Below are 22336 nucleotides of genomic sequence, written 5' to 3'. Positions count from 1 at the left end.
ACATACAGTAAGGATTTCTACCACTGCAATTGAGAGCATTTCTTCTCTCTCTCAATAGCTCCGCTCCTAAATAGTAGGCTTCTCAATATAACAAGGTGTGGTAGATTGAATGCAATGATAACTGCTTAAATTTCCTCCTATGTTCAAGCTGCTCTTCCTATTAAAAGGTAGTCTATTTCAAGACGCTTCCCATGAGACTAGTCCTGCCAGCAGAATACAGAAGAAGTATTATGCATATATAAATATAATGCCAGTTCCAGACCTAGGTCTTAAGAGATCAAGCATCTTCCCTTCCTCCTTCACTGTTGGAAACCAGGATGACATAAGAAAGCCTAGGCTAACTCCCGAATGATGGGCCACTACATGGAGAGAAACTTTATGGAGAAGAATCAAGTAACTCCACCCAAAAGGCAGCACCAAGACCACAACAATGTGAGTGACACCATCTTGGACCTTCCAGTCCCAATTAGGCCAAGAGGACTGACACATAAAACATCTCTGCTAAGCCCTGTCTGAATTCCTGACCACAGAATTGTTAGCAATAAAACACCTGCTGTTTTTAGTCACTAAGTATTGGAGTGCTTTGTTAGGCAGCAACAGCTGAAACACAAGGTTGTATTATTTGTTCTCTTGCTTTGTAAAATTACCATAGTCTATGCACAACGATTAAGAATTATTTAGTGAGCCACTCTGAATGCTAGTGAATATTTTTTTCCAAATATGTGTTTTAATTGTCTTAGCTCACAAAGGAGAATGTGTTTCTATGCATGTATCACCTTGTACTAACATTTACAAAATAATTAAATACTAATAAGAGGGGAAATATTTGTAATAAATGAGAGTTGATATCCTCAGCAAGTAAAAACCTCTCTCAAATACAAAAGAAAAATAGTAACACCTCAATTTTAAAAATGGGAAAAGCCATTTCCATGAAGAACCATAAATGGTCAATAAACATGTGAGGAAAATACTTTAACTCAAGCTCACTAATTTAAAAGAAATGCACGTTAAAACAATATGAGGCATCATTTTTCAATCTACTGAATAGCCAAAGAAAAATTTAAACCCTAAAACTTAAGCCAGCTAAGTTCCAGTGAAAAATGGAAAAATCCTGCATTAGAGGCGCAATGTCTGGGACCCCAGAGTGTCCTTGAACTACGGAGACTTCGGCGTCTCTGGTCACACGTTGCCTGACTTTGGGCAGAGTCTATGGCTGTAAAATGGGCATAAATAGCTATCGCACAGAGCAGTTGGAGGCTCAAACGATACGCAGAGGGAAAAGGAATATAAGTGGTTGTTACTTTTTGTTCAGCCCGTTCATCCACGAGTTTACTTCTGTCGGCAGTACTGGAAATGCACAGGAATTACAGGAAAATCCAAATTACTTTCTGGAAAACTGGAGGTAAGATGACTCGGGAATGACAAGACACAAAGGAGGAAGAAAGCTAGGGTAGGAGGTGGCCGAGGCGTGCAGCAGTGCCCTAGGGGAGGGCGACGTCCCCCTAAGATCCCCGCCTCTAGAGCATCCTCGCCCTGCCGTCGACGCTCCGCGGGGCCCGCAGCCACCCCGGGAAGGCGGTGGGAGGGCCGGAGCCACGCGCTGATTGGCTGACTGTGAGCACGGGGCGGGGCGGATGGAGGTTCGGGAGGGCGCGCGAGCGGAAGGCCGTGAGAGAGTACTTCCGGTCTTTGTGGCTCGCAGCTGCAGGTCCGCGGCTCGCGCCCTGGCGGCTCCTGAGCTTCCCGGTGAGGGACACGGGGCCTGAGACGGAGCGGGGGCGGGGAGGGCGCGCGGCCGGGGCGGCGGGCGCTGGGTGGAGGAGCCCCGCTCTTCGGCCTGCCCGTCCCCGGGTCTCGGCACCTTGTCCGGGCGGCGTCTCCGAGCGTCCTGGGGACGCAGAGGAGACCAGCACTTAAGCCCCTGCTTTCCAGCGGAAAGGGCAGTTATTCCCCCACCGTCGTGATTTCGCAGATGCTGCGATTTAACCGGGATATAAAAACAGAAAGGCTAGTGCGGCAGGGCTGGTTAATAAACCACAGATTTGTAGACTAAATATTCTGTTCTCTAAAGTTAACTGTAGTGTTAGTGTTCAGATATACTGATCTGTCTTGCTAATTCAAGGGTACACCCTTCTATCAATATTCTTCCATCCAAAGATCAGATCATGATCGGTCTATATATTACAAAATTAAAAACAATTATTTGTTGCCATATTTCACTTTTTAAAATGTTTACTCCCCTATCTTCTAAGCTTTTTGAGAGTTGAGATTAACGTTTTTGGTTTTGTGTCTCTGTAATATCTGACATTTGCGCACATGGTAAGCATTTAACAAATACTTCTTGGTTAATTCCTAGGTAGACTCATTTATTCACGAGCAAAAAACCTTTGTATCTTAATACCTGGCTCGGGACAGAGCCCATAATAAGTGCCTCAATGTTTGTTGAAGAAGCGCATTAAATACTAAATTTAATCAAATGGCAAACGTCCAACAATGTTTTTATTTAAATCAACTCATGTTTAATATGGATTTTTTTTAATGTTTTATTACTACCTAAATGAAAAGCACCATTATGTGCCATAGGTTAAAGGTAACTAAAAATAAATGTTTAAAAATCAGCATATCAAATCCTAGCTAGATACTGTTATCCATGGTAGTCTGAGGCCTATAGTTTATTTAAAAGGGAATTCTGTAAGTAACATCTTCAGAAGGTGTTAAAGACAGACTATTCTCCTTGATGCAAGCAGGATTGAAAGAGAATTGAGAAGGAAATTCCTCAATATGTGATTCATGTTAATATTGCATTCTTTTGCCTCTAAAATAATTTCTTATAGCATAAATGTGGTAGGAATTCTACAAAATGAGAGACGTTGAATGAGGTGAGTGATTTTTAGTTTTGTCATTTGATTATTACTTAGTTACAGTCTCAAACCTGATCCCTTTCCATATATTACTCCGATGACTGATCTTTATCATTGTAAGTTCTTAGAGCAATGACTGATCTTTATTATTGTAAGCTCTTAGAGGTTTTTTTCATTGCTGTAAGTTAACAGTGCTTTTATATCCTTCAGGAAAGAAGAGATTACTCAAAAGAAACTCTGAAGTAGAGGACCCAGTTGTAGTGAGCTTTTTGCTAAGCTGTTTCACCCCAGAACGGCTATGGAATCCAGAGCAGTTTCAAACCCGGTACCTCAGAATTCTCAGGAACAAGAGCTAATACTAGTGAAAGTAGAAGAAAGCCTTTCTTGGGGTCAGAAACTTAAGCAGAATAGGAGTACCCGATCCTGCCAGGAATTGTTTCGCCAGCAGTTCAGAAAGTTTTGCTACCAGGAGACACCTGGGCCCCGGGAGGCTCTGGGCCGACTCCAGGAGCTTTGCTGTCAGTGGCTGAGGCCAGAGTTGCACACGAAGGAGCAGATCCTGGAGCTGCTGGTGCTGGAGCAGTTCCTGAGCATCCTGCCTGAGGAGCTGCAGATCTGGGTTCAGCAACACAGTCCAAAAAGTGGCGAGGAAGCTGTGACTCTGTTGGAGGATTTGGAGAGGGAATTTGATGATCCAGGGCAGCAGGTGAGAACAGGGAGATGTGATATGTTTTGGGAAAAGGAATATACTTCTTGGAGCATGTGGCAGCATCATAAGAATGGGGTGAGAATTTGTCTCCAGTTGAACCATAACCCTGAAGTGACTACCAGGGCCATACCTGTCTCTGTCCTTAAACAGTTCTTTTGTTCCTATCCGTCATCCCTGGAGATGTCTTCGGTGACCTCTTGGAGATTTTTACTAAGCATTTTCCCTAGGGATTTTCTCACAAAGAAATTTTCTCACAAATTTTACTGATTTCAGGTCCCAGCTAGTCCACAGGGACCAGCAGTGCCATGGACGGATTTGACACGTCTTGGAGCATCCCAGGAGTTAACAAACATCGAACTCCAGCCTTTAAAGAGACAGCTGAAACCCTGGGAACCTTGCCTTTCCCCCAGAAGCGGTAAGAAATAGAAACTCATGTGGGAACTGTTATCAGGCCTCTGGTCTTGAGGGCAGAGAATTAACGATATTTTACAGCATGCCCCATGTGAGCCTCACGTTTATTATTCTAGAGTGGAGGTGCTCACTCTTGAGCACCTTTGTATTCAGCAATCCTGATGAATTGCAGTCAGCCCTCCTTGTGTCAGTTTCCCCATCATTTATCCACTTATTCCTTCATTTCATGACTTAATAGGGTGCTAATACACATCTATATTGTGGTAGGCACTGGGTCTCTATCCTGAAAGAATTTTCAAGCCTAGATGGGGTGGTGGACAAGCAAAAAGGCAATTACAATACAGTATAGGGTAGTAAATTACAGAATAATTAATGTACTATGGGGGCACATATAAAGACACCCACCTAACTCAACCTTAGAGGTCCAAGGAGTACTTCCTGGAGGGAGAGACATCTAAGCTAGGACTTGAACTCTGAGTAGAAGAAAGCCAGGTAAATAGGTGGGAGGAGGAGATTCCCGAGCTAAAGGGAAAAACTGTTTCTCTGCTCACAACATTTCTGACACTGCATATGTGGGGTTTTCCCTCCCATTAAGCAATTCTGACACTAACTACCCAGAACCAGTGCAGACCCCACAGGTTAAGGTTTCAGTCCCAAGAGACTGCCTCCCACATCAGATGCCAGTCGCATGTAATGAGTCCCCAGATTATCCACACTTCTGTCCGATTTGGCTGCAAATTGGTGGTTCCACAACCCCCTCCTCAGGTTTCATAATTTGCTATAATGGCTCCCAGAACTCAGGGAAACACCTTACTTACCATTACCAGTTCATCGTAAAGGATAGAAATGAACAGCCAGATGAAGAGGTCCATAGCGCAAGGTCCAGAAAGGTCCTGAGCACAGGAGCTTCTGTCTCTCTGGAGTTTGGGGTTTACCACTCTCCTTGGTGCATTCACCATCCCTGAAGCTCTCTGAACCCCTTTGTTTAAGGTTTTTATGGAGGTTTTGTTAGGTAGGCATGATTAATTAAATCATTGGCCATTGGTGATTGATTAACTCGATCTCCAGCCCCTCTCCCTGGAGGTCAGAGGATGGGTCCGAAAGTTCTAACCCTCTAATCAACCAGCCCCCCTGCCCTCCAAGAGTCAACTCATTAGCATAACCTCCAGCACCTTCTCATCTCTACCACAGAGGAAATTTTCAGGGGTTTTATAAGCTCTGTGCCAGGAACTGGGGATGAGGCCAAATCTATATTTCCCACATTACAGTATCACACGAGCAAAGTCCACAAAATCCTGAAGGTGAGAGAATACAATCCATTCCGGGAATTGCAGGTAATTCAATTTAACTTGAAGAGAAAACTCCTAAGGGAGAGCTGGTTAGAGGGAAACTAGAGAGGAAACCGGGACGCAGGTTGTGAAAACGTGTCTGTCATCCTCATCCTCATTCGTTTGTACAGTGCAGTGGGGAACAGTTGAAGGGTTTTAGACGAGTGAGTGACATGATCAGATTTGTGTTTTAGGACTCAGTTGCAGAGCAGGGTCTGGTTAGAGACAGTTGTAATCCAAGTGGCCACAGTGAATGAATCAAGATGTATTGTGGTGAGAGGTGGGAAAGATCACGGCTGACTCCTGTTCTTCAGCATTTAACTTGAATTGCAATAGCTGGTCATTGTTAAACGTGGAGCATGTGGGAGAGGAGTTGAGGGTGATACTCAGGTTTCGGTCTTGAACAACTTGGTTAATGGCGGTGCTATTCATATAAGTGGGAAAACATAAGGGAAAAAAATACATATGATGATGTGTTTAGTTTGGGACATTTTGGTGCTTGTCAAATATTTACAAGTAATATGGCCAATTAGCATTGGATACGAGAGTCTAGAGCTTCATAGAACTGGGATAGAACTGGGGATCTGGGGAGATATTAGCTTATAACATAAGTAGTGATTGAAGCTTAGGACATAGAGAGTTGGTGGAGTGAGGATATATGAGAGCTCAGAACAGAACCCTGAGGAACTCGTGTTCGAGTGATTGACCTTGAATCTAAGAAGGAACAGCCACAGAAATCAGGCTAGTGTATTTGGAAGAGAATGGCTCTGGAAGGAAGATGTGGTCCCAGTGTCCGTGCTACAGAGAGGCCAACTAAGTAAGATCCAGAAAGAAGCCACTGGATTTAGCAGCTATGAAGCTGATTTTGATGAGAGTAGTTTGGGGGGTGGGAGGTGCACAGGTATGGCAGAAACCAGATTACAGAATGGGAACGAGTACAGACAACCGTTTGAAGAAGCTTTATTCTCATTGGGAGTGAGGTTGCATGAGGGAGATGTGTAGGCAAGGAGCTTGATTTAAAAAGATGAGAGAGACTTGAATTTATTTAAATGCTGACGAACAGGAGTCAGCAGAGAAAGAGATCGAAAACAATAGGAAAGGAATAGTGGGTAACTGATCAACTGAAGTCTCAGAGGAAGCAGGAAAGGATAAATTTCAAACTGTAGATGTAGGCCTTAGTATTAGAAAGGAGGCGGGACCCTATTTTGACCAGTTAAAGAAAAGATACATGCAGATGGCTTTATCTTTGTAAGTAGAAGCATCTATTTTCTCTCATATAGAAAGGGAGTATTGAAAGTGGAGAAATAAAAAGTTGTTTTTTTTCTGTTATCATTTCAGATTGTGAGAACAATGGATCATCAACAAAGAAGGACATTTCAGGAGAGAAATCGCAAAGACTTCCCCAGGAGCCTTCATTTGGAGGAATTAGTGAACATGAAAGCAGTTCAGAGTGGCAGCATGGAAGTGCTACAGGGGAGAAATTAAGAAGATCCCCTTCCCAAGGGGGCAGTTTTAGTCAAGTAATCTTCACACACAAATCTCTAGGAAACAAAGACCATCCTGAGCCCCAGAGAAGCTTGATTCTAAATACAAACTCTATAACGTATCAGAAAGTTCCTACAGAAGAGAGACCTTACAGGTGTGACGTATGCGGGCACAGCTTCAAACAGCATTCTGCTCTAACACAACATCAGAGAATCCATACTGGAGAAAAGCCATACAGATGTAGCCAGTGTGGGAAGGCCTTTAGTTTGAGGTCCTATCTTATTATTCATCAGAGAATTCATAGTGGTGAGAAAGCATATGAATGTAGTGAATGTGGGAAGGCCTTCAACCAGAGCTCAGCCCTCATTAGACATCGGAAAATCCATACTGGTGAGAAAGCTTGTAAATGTAATGAATGTGGCAAAGCATTCAGTCAAAGTTCGTATCTCATTATCCATCAAAGAATTCACACTGGTGAGAAACCCTACGAGTGTAATGAGTGTGGGAAAACCTTTAGCCAAAGCTCAAAGCTTATTAGACACCAGCGAATTCATACAGGAGAAAGACCTTATGAATGTAATGAGTGTGGAAAAGCTTTCAGGCAGAGCTCAGAGCTGATAACCCATCAGAGAATACATAGTGGAGAGAAACCCTATGAATGTAGTGAGTGTGGAAAAGCCTTCAGTCTGAGCTCAAACCTCATCAGACACCAGAGAATTCACAGTGGAGAGGAACCTTATCAGTGTAATGAATGCGGCAAAACCTTCAAAAGGAGCTCAGCCCTTGTTCAGCATCAGAGAATCCACTCCGGGGATGAGGCTTACATATGTAGTGAATGTGGGAAGGCTTTCAGGCACAGATCAGTCCTCATGCGCCATCAGAGAGTCCACACTGTAAAGTGACTTATGAATACAATGAATACTGTAAATACTTCAGTCAGGCTTCTATCTTTGTTAGTCAGAAGGGTTTAATTTACTTTGGAGTAAGACTCCATGGAGGTGGTTGTACTGTACTAGGTCTCAAATCAACCTGACTTCCACCTTTCTCTTACCAGTAAGAATACTCAGGAACTGCGAAAGATGGAACTATAACATTGAAACATCATTTTCCATGAGAATGTCACAAAGAGGGCACAGCAACTCTGTCACTGCATCTCATTGTCAGTGGGCCAGATTTGGAGGATGGTGTGGAGAGTATGAGGGACATTTTGTCTCAGGAATGCAAAAATTTTACTGACCAGTTAAGAACAGTGGCAGGGCAGCAAGATATGGGGAAACAGTTTCATCGATGACTTATTGAGCCCAGGGCAGACCAGAAGTGAAAAGAAAATACAAATTAAGTTATCCAACAGTTATTTTTTGAGTGGCTGCTTTGTGCCATGTGCTAGGGATACAGTGGAAAATAAGACCATATCTTCAGTTTCACGGACAACACAAACAGGCAGTGACACTGTGGTACGATCAGTGCTGTGTGATGTTAAGGAGTACCTGACTCAACCTTGGATCAGGGAAGGCTTCTGAGAAAAATTATCTGAAGGATGAGTGGCCAGGAAGGTAGGCCGGCCAGGAAGAAAGTCTGGCACATCTGAGGAAAGGAAAAGGCCACTTTGCCTGGAGTATTCCTTTTGAGTTCCTTTTGAAGTGGATTCCTGTCTGTAGGAAAATCATGCATGTGGCCAGAATCTCTATTTACTGCAGTGCCTATAGCGAAACATGAGCTAGTGGAGAAATTTGTTAATAGACAAAACCTGGAGTCCTTGGAGCATGGGATGGTGAGGAGCTTTGTCTTGGTTTGTATGACCCCAGGGTAAGGGTTAAAATGTAGTTTCCTTGTCCAACCTGGAGGCTAGGCCTTCCATGTGGGTGAGGGCAGGGGGCCAGAAAGAGCCCAGTGTAGAAGTTAAGAGTCTTAGAGTTCCAAATCTCTCCCTCGCAGACATAAGGGCTCCTTTGGTTCTTAAAGACGTGACCAGCGCTTCTGTCGGCTTCCTCCTAACTCCCCAGGCTCCGGGTCGGAAGCCGCTACGGCTGTCGTATCATTTGTCTGTGGGTCTGTAGTCCCACAGTTCCTAGTGCGCACCCCTAGGCTCAGGCGCTAAAGACTTCCTCCATTGCTGGGTCTGTTACTCTCCAGGCGCCTCACGTGTGTTCAGTTTTGTCATATCAGCAGTATTTCACAGTCTTGTGAATTTTGTTAAAGACCACGCGAAAGGGAAATAACAGAAACAGTCACGGTCCATCCAGAGAGACTGCCCTCTTCTGAGGGACCCAGCAGGAAAAGGATCCCTAGACGGGTGCTTCTCAGTGCAATGCAGAAAGGTGTGTAGGTTAGTCAGCAACAGAAAGACATGTTATTTAAAATACCTAATAGGTCAGAGTTATAACACACCTTACCAAAAATTCAAACCTTTGGGAATCTCGAGTCCTGTACATAGGTAGAGTTTTCATGAGGATAAATAGAGAAGTAATGCTTCTATTGTGGCATGAGCATGTACTAACCAGTAAGAATGGCAGGAGGACTAGATGTCCATGCTTGGAGAGAGAATGTGAGAAAAGAAAGGGCTAGGTTAAATAACAAAATAGCATGGTAAAGCTATTCAACTCATATTCCTCTTCTACAGAGGAAGATCCAATCAAACTAAAAAGGGCAGAACAAATGTTAGGAATTGATACAACATATATTACAAAAGGCAAATATTCTTTATATAGAGGGTTCTTACACGTATTGGTAAGAAACATAATAGGTACTTGCAAAGGGCTTTGTGTATATGTATTACTTCTCAGACAGCCCATATTTTGCAGATGAAGAAATGAAGGCTTGAGGTCATGGCTTACTCAAGGTCATGTAGCTACAAAGTGGTGAGGTCAGACTTTAAACCCAGGCAGTAGGAATCCAGAACGCGTCTGGGGAGCCACTTCTCTGTACTATCTCCCCATGAAAAAGTCCCAGTAGAAAAAAGTAGTACATAAATAGGCAAATCACAAAAGAATAAATGCCAATGGACAGTAAATATTAGCCTTGCTAGAATTAAAAATGTATATTAAAGCAAGAGTTGAGATGGCACTTTTTCTCCCTCATGAAACTAACAAAGATTCAGGGAAATTGGGACTCTAATGCTGCTGGTGAGATGTGAATAGATGCTGTCTGTGGCAATCAATACCAGAAGCCTTAAACATTGCCTTTTGACTTTAAAATTCTACCTGGAAATGTATGCTTCAGAAACCATCATGAATGTATACAAAGTCTTAAAAGCTGTTAAAAGTGATGTTGATTAATACTAAATAAGAAAGCGTTCATATCTTAAGTAAAAATATAGGACGATATGTACAATATGATTTGTGTAAAAATATATTTATGCATTAAAAATATTGGAAATATATATAATCTCAATGTGCTATACTGGTTATATCTGAGTAATAAGATTATAGGAGATTTAATTTTTTCTTGTGTTTGTGTCTTCCAATTTTTTCTACAATAAATATCTAAAATTTCTAAAGTTAGAGAAAAAAAGGTTTAAAAGGGAGTGGAAGCCCGGGATAGCTGAGAAATTATCAAGAAAAGCATGTGCTTTCTATGGCATCTTTGTGCCTTCCAAGTCCTAGGCAGTTAGCTAACTCGTTAACTGATGTGTGACTTCCTAACTGGTAAATGACAATGGCAGATGTACTCATCTCACTAGTGTACAAAAAGAAAGTCTGCAAATTATAAATCTCTGTGCAAATATAAGTTATTTGCATGAAGGTGATTATAGTTGAGAAAAGCAATAGCCTTGAAGTGAAGACTTCTGTTCTCGTTAGTGCTTCTCCGTGAATTCTGCAGCCATAAGCAAGTCACCTGACAACTCTGGACCCTCAGTTTAAAAGAGCTGAAGTAGGTGATCTCTTACAGTTAAAGCTTCAACAGTCTATATGAAACAGAGGGGGCACCAAGTAGGTGGATGTCAAAGGTAATTGTTTTCTCCTTCACCAGAGTTGCCTGAGGAAAAGTAATCCATCCCTTTCCTTTCTGCTCAGAACCCTCATTTCTCTTGGTGTAGAGGCAGTCCATTGTTTACCTTAAATGGGTCCTGCGCAGATTCATGGATTTAAAAAGATGTGGAATTTAGGCAAAGTGCTTAATACCAGTTTCCTACCTCTCCACTCCTCCCTCCTCACTTCCACAGGCTGCAGTTAACACTGTCCAGATGAGAGGATTAGAAATTTAAACAGGTCTGACCTTGGTCTCTCCAAGCCCCCCTGTGAACAGCTTTGCTTCTTTTGCCCCGTAAAGTGAATCCTCAGAGCAAGGAGGATTGCCGATCATTTCCATGCAGAAGGAACTGACCTGAAGAGCATTTCTGCAAAGTCAAGAGGAAGGGTGAGCAGGGTAGGCAGACCTACCCCCTGCTCTCTGATGGCCCAAAACCAGATGTTGCTGCTCAGTAACTTTATCGTTCACAGCTGTCTTGTTGGCAGGCACAAATGATGATAGATCTAAAGGGTCATGGGGTGTTCCTGCACATGTGTGTCTATTAAGGACCTGCTGAGAGGGGTGGGGAAAGCTGTGGCATTCTCCAAGGCTCTTGCTCTCAAGGTGAGGAAGCATCCTGATTCTTGTGGACGATGCGTCTGTTTGTAGAGGCTACTTGCTCTCATTCCCATGTTCTTTCAACCACAGTGCAGCTCCAGATGTCCCCTCAATTTTGTGACTTCACCTGGTGAACTGCAGCCCCAGGGACTAGGTATCGTTTCCAGACATGTTTTGACCCAGGAATCAAAGCTAAGACCACCAATTCCCTGCCTTCTTCCCACAACTACTTCCCCCATTCTCCCAGCACATCTCCACTCGTGTTACGGTGCTCCCTATTACTGAATGATTAATTTCAAAGCAAAACTTAAAACTCAAATTTTATTACAAGACATCTTGCATTACATTCTAATACTAAATAGTTAAAGCATAAACAATGAGGTCCTACTGTATAGCACAGGGAACTATATTCAATATCCTGAGATAAATCATAATGGAAAAGAATATTAAAAAAGAATGTATATATATATATATATATGTATAACTGAATCACTTTGCTGTACAGCAGAAATTAACACCACATTGTAAATCAACTATACTTCAAAAAATTTTTTAAATAAACAGTTGAAGTATATAATCAAAAGTATAAGTGTTAAAATCAGTTACTAAAAATGATTTACCAAACAAGATTTTCACCAAAAAAAAGTACACATATATTAGGGTTGGGGGTTAAAAAAAAATCTACTAGAAGTACTCCAAAATGTTAACAAAGTTTCTATGGATGGTGGGATCGTGGGTGATTTATACTTTCTCATTTTCTGTACTATCAACATTTACAATTAATTCACAATCAGTGAAAAAAATATTAAATGGTATTAAAAATATGAAATCATTTTATTGTCACCCGTAGGAAAAGGCAACTCTCTATCCATTTGAAGGATCTTTTTAGATTTCTGATTGGCCTCACTAATAATCCTACAACCTCTGGACACAAAAGCTGTCCCCCTAATTTCACCTCTCCTATTACCCACAACAGCTTTGATTATCATGTCTTTTTCAGAAGTGACAGTATCAGGAAGAGAAATCAGGACATCTTAGAAGAGGACTCAAACTTTCTCTTAAGTATTAACTGCCCTCAGCAATTGTGAGTTAATTAAAACTGCCAAAATAAAAATTGGAGAAGTAGAGATTTGAGGAATATTCAACAAATATTCATTGCCCTCAAGTAGCTTAGCATCTGTGAGTCTGGTGATGAGGGGAGGGAACAGGAAATGAGGATGGCAGACCGCCCATTCCCGTGTTCCTGTCAGCTTCCCATTTCCTGGGCCCCAGGGTCATGGGACACAAACACTCCAGTCCCCCCTGTCCCTCTACCCTCCAATATGTATTCTTTCCTTGGTGTACAAACATGCCTTTTTCCATACAACGCAGCAAAGTCTCCCATCACACTAATTCTCCTCAGTACTTCAAGAGAACTGGGATAGGCCACCCAACTCAGTGACTAAATAGGAAGAGAGGAACAAACACCTGTCCTGGCTTCTGAACCAGGGGCCCCAAGAAAAAATTCCTGCCAGAGAGAAGAGTTCAGAGGAAGGGATGTCTCCAGATCCTCTGTTCATGCCATTGCATGTGCTATAACCTCTGCCTGTAACATTCTTCTCTTCCTTCTTGCCTTGGTCTGGCTAACTTCTACCCACCTTTTATGTCTCAACTGAGATTTCATCACATCCAGGAAGCCTTTAGTGACTCATGGACCAGGCTAGGTACTCCCCTGCCATACATGCATTTCAACAGAACCATATATATATCATATATATATATATATCATATATATATCATATATCCCAATATATCACATATATATCATATATATATATCCCATTATTCACCCCCAAAGTGAATTCCTAGTATTTCATAATTGTACAACTCTTACCTAAAGAGTTAAACTCTGGTGTGAGTTCTCTGATGCTGCATAAGGCCTGATCTATGCCTAAATGTTTTCTTACATTCACTACATTCATAAGGCTTTTCTCCAGTGTGGATTCTCTGGTGCTGGGTGAGGGCTGAGCTCTGATTGAAGGATTTTCCACATTCATTACACTCATAAGGTTTCTCTCCAGTGTGAATTCTTTGATGTTCAATAAGGATAGAGCTTCTACCAAAAGCCTTACCACATTCAATACATTCATAGCCTTTGTCTCCAGTGTGAATTTTCTTATGCTGAATAAGGGCTGAGCTCCGGCTGAAAGCTCTCCCACATTCACCACATTCATAAGGTTTCTCTCCAGTGTGAATTCTCCGATGCCTGATGAGCTCTGAGCTGCCCCTGAAAGCTTTTCCACATTCACAACATTCGTAGGGTTTTTCACCACTATGAATTCTCTGATGTCTAACAAGGTCTGAGCTCAGACTAAAGGCTTTGCCACATTCTTTACATGCATAAGGTCTCTCTCCAGTATGAGTTCTCTGATGTCTAATCAGCTTTGAGCTCTGACAAAAGGCTTTCCCACAGTCGAAGCACTCATAGAGCTTTCCCCCAGTGTGAATTCTCGGTTGTGTTATAACATTTGAGTTCAGACTGAGACTTCCTTCACCTTCATTACATTCCAGGACACTCTCTTCTGTGGAAATTTCCTTGTTGAAGCTTGCCAGGCTAAAATGTCTTTCCTGGGAAGGGAGCTGACTCATTTTGTCCCCTGAAGCACTTCCTTTTGGCTTCTCAAAATTGTCCAGACCTCCCAAAGCTTCTTCAACTACCTGTCCTGAAGGAGTTTCCCCAGGGAGTCGTCTTGAGGATATCATGGCTGCTGATGCCACACATTCAATAATTTCTTGCTTTGCTGTCAACAATTTGTCAGCCACCAGCTTGCCATCTAAAAATGTGAATAGAAAATGCAAGTGTCATTTGCTCCCTATGTTGGAAGAAAAGAAATTATTGTAGCAGAAACAGAAAATAAACCAAATGAAATAGGTATTTACTTATTAGAAGGAAAATTCTTAAAAACTAGCTTCCCAACCTAGAATTTAGAAAAGTGGCCTGGGGTAGTGAGAGGTGGCACCCTCAGAGAGTAATATAGACTAGAATGAGAGTCAGCATTGGAAAGGAGGGATGGTGAACAGGGCAAGACATTAGTTAAAGGAGATAGTGATAAACAGGAGTAGCAGTGAAAGACCAGGAAGCTGGGAGACAATCTTGGGTTAGAGGAGAAGATGTGCTTTTAGGTAATGAGGGAAAGGAAAAGAGGAGATAGAGAGTAATTAGAATAAAGACAGATGTCTAAGAGTCTTGAATCAGCAGTGCTTCTACAAAAATAGGAGAGCAGGAGATACAATTAGGAAATGCTTTAGGGGTTAGAATTGGACAGAGGTAGGTGGTGCAAAGGTAAATTGCAGATTCTGGCAGGTTCTAAGTTGATCAAATGATTATAAGCAAATAGAATAAGACATGCAGAGCATAAGAAAAGGAATATTGTGAGTTCCTGACTCATTCTGAGGCCAGGTGGTAGTCTTCTATGTTCACTTATTTATGTATAAATGGTCAAAGATGGTGCATGGAAACAAGAGGCAAATGTGACTGCCTGGTGCCAAACCTTCAGCTCTCACACGACACGCCCCTCTCATTTCTAGATTTCTAGTAACCCAGAACAGGAGACTACTGGATGATGGCTGAGGTAACTTCAATTATTTTGAGTGGGGAAAATCTGAAGAACTGTTAAGTTACTTTCATCCCCACCAAAGTCCTCTAAACTTATATACATTTTACAGATCAGGAAACGAAGGCTCAGAGAGGCTATGTCACTGATGTAAGGCCACAGAATTAATAACTGGTAGTGGCAGGATTCAAACAAAGATGCTTAACATCAAGGCTTGCACTCTCCCCCTATGTCATCTGCTTTCCCTACTGAAAGGAAGTAGGGCTGTAGTTGCACTAAGAAAAAAATTAATTTAAAAACCATTTTTATTTAGCTTCAGAAAAGTCATGTTTTTCTATGAAAACAAATACTTCTTTTTGATATTCTTGGAGTTCATCACACTTTAAACACAACAATAAAGTCTCACAATGATTACCTGACCAAAGCAGAGGGCTATCCAGCTTCCCTTTTCCTCACTCCTTACCAGAAATCACAGATGGACAACACTGCCTCTTAGTAGGACAGAACACTAAAATTCACACTGTTCTTGGATCTTAAATAGAAATTTAAATTACTCAAGGCTATGCTCGTTCAAAAAGGGAAAATTTATGAATAAAAGCATAATATATAAAAAAAGGCAGAAGAATAATAAGCACCAACTTGGTTAAAGTCAGAGACCTGACAACCTAATGAGAAATCTTGTGAAAGTAGTAAATAGGTCAAATTATAAAGAGGATAAATTATAAAGGGTATAAAATGGCAATAAAATTGTGTAGGGACAAATTTAGGGCTGTGAAAATTAGAAAAGCCATGTAATTTATAGGATTTAAAATACTTCTTCAAATTCTATAATCACATGAAGACAAATTATGAGACCAGAGAAAAATCTTGACCTTAGATGTATCGATCAGGAAAATATTAAGACTCTTATTCTGTCAACTATATATGTATATTATATTTAAAAAATTAGGATAAACAGTTAACTAGAGTAATTCCTGGCAATGACAGAGATTAAAAGTAGAATAAGAGATGATTACTTGAATATTTAGAAATATCGGTACAAAAATAATCCAAATAATCTAATTGATATCTTCCAAGAATGAATGATAATTTACAATCAAGCCCAAGGTCCAGATGCTGGAGGGCGGAGTACAGATTATAGGAGGCTCTTTGGAAGAGAAATAAGCCACAGGTTCCTCTGTAGAAGAGCTCTTCTATATAACATCCCCTCACCCCATCCCACTACTTCCCTACCTTTTCAGTGACCTGTATGGTCTAAAATCATCTTAACTCGGGACTTGGCCTTTAATTGCACATGGACAAATATGATTCAGCCTTAATACTATATAGATGAGGCTCCACTACCCACTCAGATCCCCTTCACCAACAGGGTGCCTCCTTCCCCCAGCTGCTGTGAGTGTTGGCTCCTAACGACCCATAGCTGCCCTCTTCTCTGGAGCGTTGCCCTGGCTGATGAAAGCCACCTGGCCTAGGAAATTACTTCCACCCTCACTGCCCCCCAACCCCGCCTCAAGAAGGAACAACTCAGCAGTACAATTATGCTCCAGAGGGTCCTCCCAAAGCCCCACCTCATGATTAAGCCAAGGCTAGGTTTTACCCGAGACCATATCATTGCTTGATCTTTTCCCTTCCTAACCCTACCTCTCTCACTCCATCACAGAGTTCTCCTGAGGAGCATGCCCTCAGTAAACCACCTGCACTCAAATCTCCATCTCAGGCTCTTCTTCTAGCAAAACATACTGCTAGGCTAGTGAAGAAGCTAAGGAAAATTATATATTGTATTATATTTTATATAACCAAGAGTGTAAGGTTGTAAAAATGACATGGCAACTCTTACAATCCTATCAAGGTGGATTCCTCCAATGATTTAATCCTTATTGACCTAGGTAAAAGATGTGAAATGATCCACATTAATTCTTCAGAGGTGGAGCTAAGACCCTCAAGACTAAAAAGAGATCAGCATAATGAGATTTATTGGAAACCCAGTCAAGGCCATTCAAGACCATATACTTAGGAATCAGGCATAAACGGAGGATGAGGACATTTTGCTAAGGCCAAGGAAGGCTGGAAGATGGAATCACTGTGGCCATAAGTTGATTGAGTCAACAACATAATACCACTGTGAAGGGGCAAACAAATAAAAATATATAGAGTGCAACAAATAAGAGTTGGGGGTGTGTGTGAATCTACCTTGTAAATTGACCAGATCTTCATTATAGTACTTTATTTTTTTATCCCTGTACTTCAAATGAATGTGGAGAAACTGAAGCACATCCAGAGGAATGAGCTGTGATGACTGGAGAGATGGAACACAGATGGAATCAGAGGCAGTGAGATGCTTAGTTAAAACAAAGTCAAAGGGCAGTGTACTCATTACCTTCAGGAACAGGTGTGTTTTATGAGGATTCTGCTAAACAAATAAAATAAAATGGAATTAAATTAAAGCTGGAAATAGTTCATATGGACACAGAGAAGAAGTTTAATACCGTTTTAGTTTGCTGGTCTGCCTGCCATAACAAAATACCATACACTGGATGGCTTAAACAACAGAAATTTATTTTCTCACAATTCTGGAGGCTGGAAGTCCAAGATCAAGGTGTTGGCAGGTTTGGTTTCATTTGAGGCCTATCTCTCCTTGGCTTGCAGTGGCTCCTTCCCACTGTGTCCTTATATGGTTGTCCCTCGATTTGTGTTATGTCCCAATCTCCTCTTCTTACAAGGACACCGTCATATTGGATTAGGGCTCACACTAACAATTCCATGTTAACTTATTTACTTCTTTAAAGGCCCTATCTCAAATACAGTCATATTCTGGGGTACTGGGGGGTAGGGCTTCAACATAGAAATTGGGGGGACATAATTCAGCCCACAACAAATATCAGTATGAAAAGCCCAATAACGACTTAAAAAATTACAGCACAGGGGCTTCCCTGGTGGCGCAGTGGTTGAGAATCCGCCTGCCAATGCAGGGGACACGGGTTCAAGCCCTGGTCTGGGAAGATCCCACATGCCGCGGAGCAACTAAGCCCGTGTGCCACAACTACTAAGCCTGCACGTCTGGAGCCTGTGCTCCGCAACAAGAGAGGCCGCGATAGTGAGAGGCCCGCGCACCGCGATGAAGAGTGGCCCCCGCTCGCTGCAACTAGAGAAAGCCCTCGCACAGAAACGAAGACCCAACACAGCCAAAAATAAATAAATAAATAAAAGCGAAATTCTTTTAAAAAAAAATTACAGCACAGTCTCTGTTCCTCAAGACCTTAAAAGAAGGAAATGGAAGTAATCTACCCTGATTTAGATATTTACCTACTTCAAGGCAGGGGACTTGAGGAGATGATTTTTTAAATCCACTTGAATGTAGTTTTTGCTTGATGCAGAAGATATTTAAGTGGGCTTACTTGGCTAATGATGTGTGTGTGGTGGGGAGGGGCTGGGAGGGAATTTCCCAGGAGGTCTCAGTGTACAGATGCATGGATGCCTTTGGTGAATGCCAAGGTCCAAGATCTAGCCCTTGACCTTGTGGCCTCATAAACCTAACTTTATCATCATACAATGAATAGATTTACCTCTTGGGGTTAACTCTCATTAGCCAAGCTCATGAAACTGAGCAATAAAACCATGACAAAAATTAATGAGTAATGTAACTGTCACACAGACCAGACTAGACTAATGTACGTTTTTATTATAGCTAAGCTTCACAGGAATTTAATAAGATTGCTTGGTAAAGATGAAATCAGAAGGGTAGTTGGGTGTAACAAACTTGTTAATGAGAACAAGTTAATAAGCCTGATGTACATGCTGCCCATAGGGATGATTTTGCCAATAACATAATCAAAGCCCTTTTGGTCAGCTTCAAATCCACCCTTCAGTGCCCTGCCTGTGCTACACTTCTCCCTGGCCAGCTGACAACGATGTGAGCTTTAACAGTAGGGGCTGAACAGACCCTGGAGGAGGAAAGGGCTTTTCTTCCTGGTGTTGGTGTGCTCTCTTTTTCCCTGCAACGTGTGGGGCATCCAGCAGTGCCAATCAGTTTCAGCGGCACCACCCCTGAGGGTGGCTTTGCAGCAAGTTCTGTGTCATGGCACCTCCCCATGGCGGGGGGGCTCCTGGCACCCTAGAGGGTAGCTTCTCAGTGAGTTCTACCCCCTAGAACACACACTTTCCCCCCGCCCATGAATGGCTTTCCTTCGTACCCCAAAGAGCAGTTTCCCAGCAAATCTGCCAGCAAGCACTCAGGGAACATCTCCATCCAGTGGGCCATAGCTGTGTCCTCTCCAACAAGATCTGGATCTCAGTTCTGCCAGGGGAGGGGGAAGATGCAGCACCCTCTTATAGATTTGTTCCTTTCTTGGGCGCTCTGCCTCAACCCTAGAGACTCCCTATATGTGTTATTTCTGTATACTTTATGGGGGTTTTAAAAACTAATTAGTAAGTAATCCTCTGTCATAGTTAATAATTCTTAACATTAAATTTTCCCTTTTCAAGTTACTATGTGGTTTCTCTTATTGATACATTATTCATCTCCATCTTAGGGACTGCCTTGCCAGTAGGACCATAATATTAAAAAACCAGAATACTGCTCTTTGAATATTATGGATATTATTAGAGAATTTTATTAGAGACCTTAATTCTTAACCCCAAATTAGAAATTATATTGGAATTTCAGATTCTAGGCAGATCCAATGGAAGAATATTTCTAGGCAAGGGGGCTTTTTCACAGTACTTAATGACAGTCATAAGAAGCAGTTATTAAGAAAATGACCCATGCCACGGATTTAAGCCCTCACCTCCGCCCTCAACCAAATGGACTGGGGCTCCTCACCTCTCTCACAGAAACTCTGGGGCTCCTGAATCTCATTCTTGCCCTGGTTCTCCAAGGGCTGGAGCTGGATACCCAGTGACTTCAGTGCTCCCATAGATGTCATTTCCTTCCAGATCATTCCTTGGCCATGAGCTGTTTCCTAGGAGTAATGAAGTACCAACACTATGATTCTGAGGACATACAAGAGGAAAACCCATAGAATAACAGGGCAGGGCAGCCAGAGTCAGAAACTCATTCAGATGATTAGATAGAAAGCAAGACTAAAAGCTCTAGTGACTTGATCCCAGTGCACAAATAATAACCCAAAGGACAAAAATTGTATAATTCTCGGGTAGCCCAGTCAAGGCCACTCAGAATGGCTTCCTCATTAACTTACAATCAGTAAAACAAGCAAACAAAACACCTACTTACCTGTTGCCTTGGCTCGTCAAGCTCCTTCTCCAGCTCCTCCAGCATCATCACGGCTTGCTCTCCACTCTCTGGTCGGTTCTCCCGAAGCCAGGTCTGCAGCTCCTCTGGCAGGATGGCCAGGAACTGCTCCAGCACCAGCAGCTCCAGGATCTGCTCCTTGCTGTGCACCTCTGGCCTCAGCCACTGACAGCAAAGCTCGCGGAGCCGGCTCAGAGCCTCCCGGGGCCCCGCGGAGTCAGAGTAACCAAACTGCCTGAACCGCTGGCGGAAGGCCTCCTGACTATAGGCATTTCCCTGAAGGCCAAAGTCCTGCCCCCAAACATAATTTTCTTCTTCGACCTTCACAATTATGAGTCCTTCCTGCTCTTTTGGAGCATGGTAGACCAAGGCTGCAGACTTTCCTGCCATTCTGGGCAGAGATAGCCTGAAGAGGCTGCCTAGTTGAAGCGGGGAGGGGATGGACGTCTGTGTCTGAGAGATTCTTTCTGAATTCCAATTCTTCAAAGAGCTCCTGAGGTGGACAATGCTAATATCACACAGGGAAAAAAATGTGTTTAGAATATAAATTCAGGTGTTTGAAAACCAGTTGCTACTGAGTGTAGTGCTGTAAAGAAAACTGACTAAAAGGGAGCTTACAGGTAAACAATACATTTATAGATGATTCAGGATTTTTCTCAGGATGTAAAACAGAAAGGTTAAAGTATCACTGAAATAAATTCAACTTTTGGTAACAATGTTAGAGACAACATTAGGGATAATAAATAATGCTTATACATCATGGAAATCAGGAAAAACACTACAGTATATTATCACCTCTCAGAATAATAACCACCATTTTACTGAGCACCTACTAGATGCCAAGCACTAGCTAGATACTTAACATAAATTTAATATAATTTCCCTAATAATTCTATAAGGATAATCATAATTATGCCCATTTTCCAAATGAGGCTACTGAGAATCACAAGGGGACCAAAGACACACAGCCAGTAAGCAGCAGAACTGCTCTCTGCAACCAGAGGATTTATTAGCTCTTTCTATGAAGCCATAGGGTCTCCCCAAAGAAGGGAATTTGCACTTAATAAACCTACTATGGGCCAGGCACTTTACAAATACAATTTTATTGAGGCTTGTAAATAACACTAGTAGGTATGTATTATCATCCCCACTTTACAGACGAGGAAACTGAGGTTCTTGAAAGTTAAGTAATTTGCCCAAGGTCCCAAACTGATATACGGCAAAGTCAAGACATGAACCTAGAGTAGCCCAACTCTAAAGCACTTGTTTTTTTAAATTACAGAATGGGTTAATGCCCAGGACAACCTTGGTTGATACTATAAATTAAGAATGAGGGTGGGGCTTCCCTGGTGGTGCAGTGGTTGAGAATCCACCTGCCAATGCAGGGGACACAGGTTCAAGCCCTGGTCTGGGAAGATCCCACATGCCACGGAGCAACTGGGCCCGTGAGCCACAACTACTGAGCCTGCGCGTCTGGAGCCTGTGCTCCACAACAAGAGAGGCTGCGATAGTGAGAGGCCCGCGCACCGCGATGAAGAGTGGCCCCCGCTTGTCACAACTAGAGAAAGCCCTCGCACAGAAACGAAGACCCAACACAGCCAAAAATAAATAAATAAAAATAAATTAAAAAAAAAAAAAAAAAGAATGAGGGTGAAGGACTTCCCTGGTGGCACAGTGGTTAAGAATCTGCCTGCCAATGCAGGAGACAGGTTCAAGCCCTGGTCCAGGAAGATCCCACATGCCGTGGAGCAACTAAGCCCGTGTGCCACAACTACTGAGTCTGCACCCTAGAGCCCATGTGCCACAACTACTGAAGCCCGTGCGCCTAGAGCCCGTGCTCTGCAACAAGAGAAGCCACTGCAATGAGAAGCCCGCACACTGTAATGAAGAGCAGCCCCCGCTCGCTGCAACTAGAGAAAGCCCACGCACAGCAATGAAGACCCACCGCAGCCAAAAATAAATAAATAAATAAATAATTTTTTTTAAAAATCTGTTTTCTAGAAAAAATAAAAATAAAAAACTAAGAGTGAAAATGTTAGGAAAAGGTCATGGAGAATGGCCAGGGTGAATGTACAAAAAGAGGAAGAATTTTTCTTTTGTTTTTTTTAATGTTTTTAGTTCTTTATTTACTTTTT

General features: G+C 42.3%; 2 protein-coding genes across 7 annotated transcripts in view; one reads left to right on the top strand and one right to left on the bottom strand.

The window, feature by feature from the left end:
* Window positions 1-1668: 1668 nt before the first annotated feature.
* ZNF397 (zinc finger protein 397) lies at window positions 1669-10222 on the top strand. 4 transcript variants are annotated; one of them, XM_082416120.1, is made up of 6 exons: window positions 1698-1746; window positions 2835-2879; window positions 3072-3567; window positions 3844-3985; window positions 5250-5315; window positions 6648-10222. In XM_082416120.1, the coding sequence occupies exons 3-6, from the start codon at window positions 3160-3162 to the stop codon at window positions 7694-7696; spliced, it is 1665 nt and encodes a 554-aa protein (XP_082272246.1). In that variant the 5' UTR covers window positions 1698-1746; window positions 2835-2879; window positions 3072-3159; the 3' UTR covers window positions 7697-10222. The 4 variants fall into 4 exon arrangements, with proteins under 4 accessions (XP_082272248.1, XP_082272246.1, XP_082272249.1 ...); XM_082416122.1 differs by lacking the exon at window positions 2835-2879 and having other exon boundaries at window positions 1669-1746; XM_082416123.1 differs by lacking the exon at window positions 5250-5315 and having other exon boundaries at window positions 1704-1746; window positions 6648-10216.
* A 180-nt stretch (window positions 10223-10402) lies between these two features.
* The window catches only part of ZSCAN30 (zinc finger and SCAN domain containing 30), a 30261-nt gene continuing 18327 nt past the window's right edge, over window positions 10403-22336 (bottom strand). For all 3 annotated transcript variants that reach the window (XM_082416125.1, XM_082416126.1, XM_082416124.1), the window contains 3 exons: window positions 20184-20709; window positions 19773-19911; window positions 10403-14173 (listed from right to left, as the gene is read on the bottom strand). In XM_082416125.1, the coding sequence (XP_082272251.1) occupies window positions 13242-14173; window positions 19773-19911; window positions 20184-20591 (1479 nt within the window). In that variant the 5' untranslated portion in view covers window positions 20592-20709 and the 3' untranslated portion in view covers window positions 10403-13241. The remainder of the gene's footprint in view (window positions 14174-19772; window positions 19912-20183; window positions 20710-22336) is intronic.

This window comes from Balaenoptera physalus, assembly GCF_965194825.1.
Source record: "Balaenoptera physalus genome assembly, chromosome: 12".
NCBI lineage: Eukaryota > Metazoa > Chordata > Mammalia > Artiodactyla > Balaenopteridae > Balaenoptera > Balaenoptera physalus.
This window is presented reverse-complemented; position numbering and strand designations above follow the sequence as displayed.

Bases quoted from the DNA above. Each gene is read 5' to 3' on its own strand.
- ZNF397 (XM_082416122.1), top strand. From the start codon at position 3,160: ATGGAATCCAGAGCAGTTTCAAACCCGGTACCTCAGAATTCTCAGGAA. The intron at 3,986-5,249 runs GTAAGAAATAGA...CCCACATTACAG, and splicing joins TTGCCTTTCCCCCAGAAGCG to TATCACACGAGCAAAGTCCA. The intron at 5,316-6,647 runs GTAATTCAATTT...TTATCATTTCAG, and splicing joins ATCCATTCCGGGAATTGCAG to ATTGTGAGAACAATGGATCA.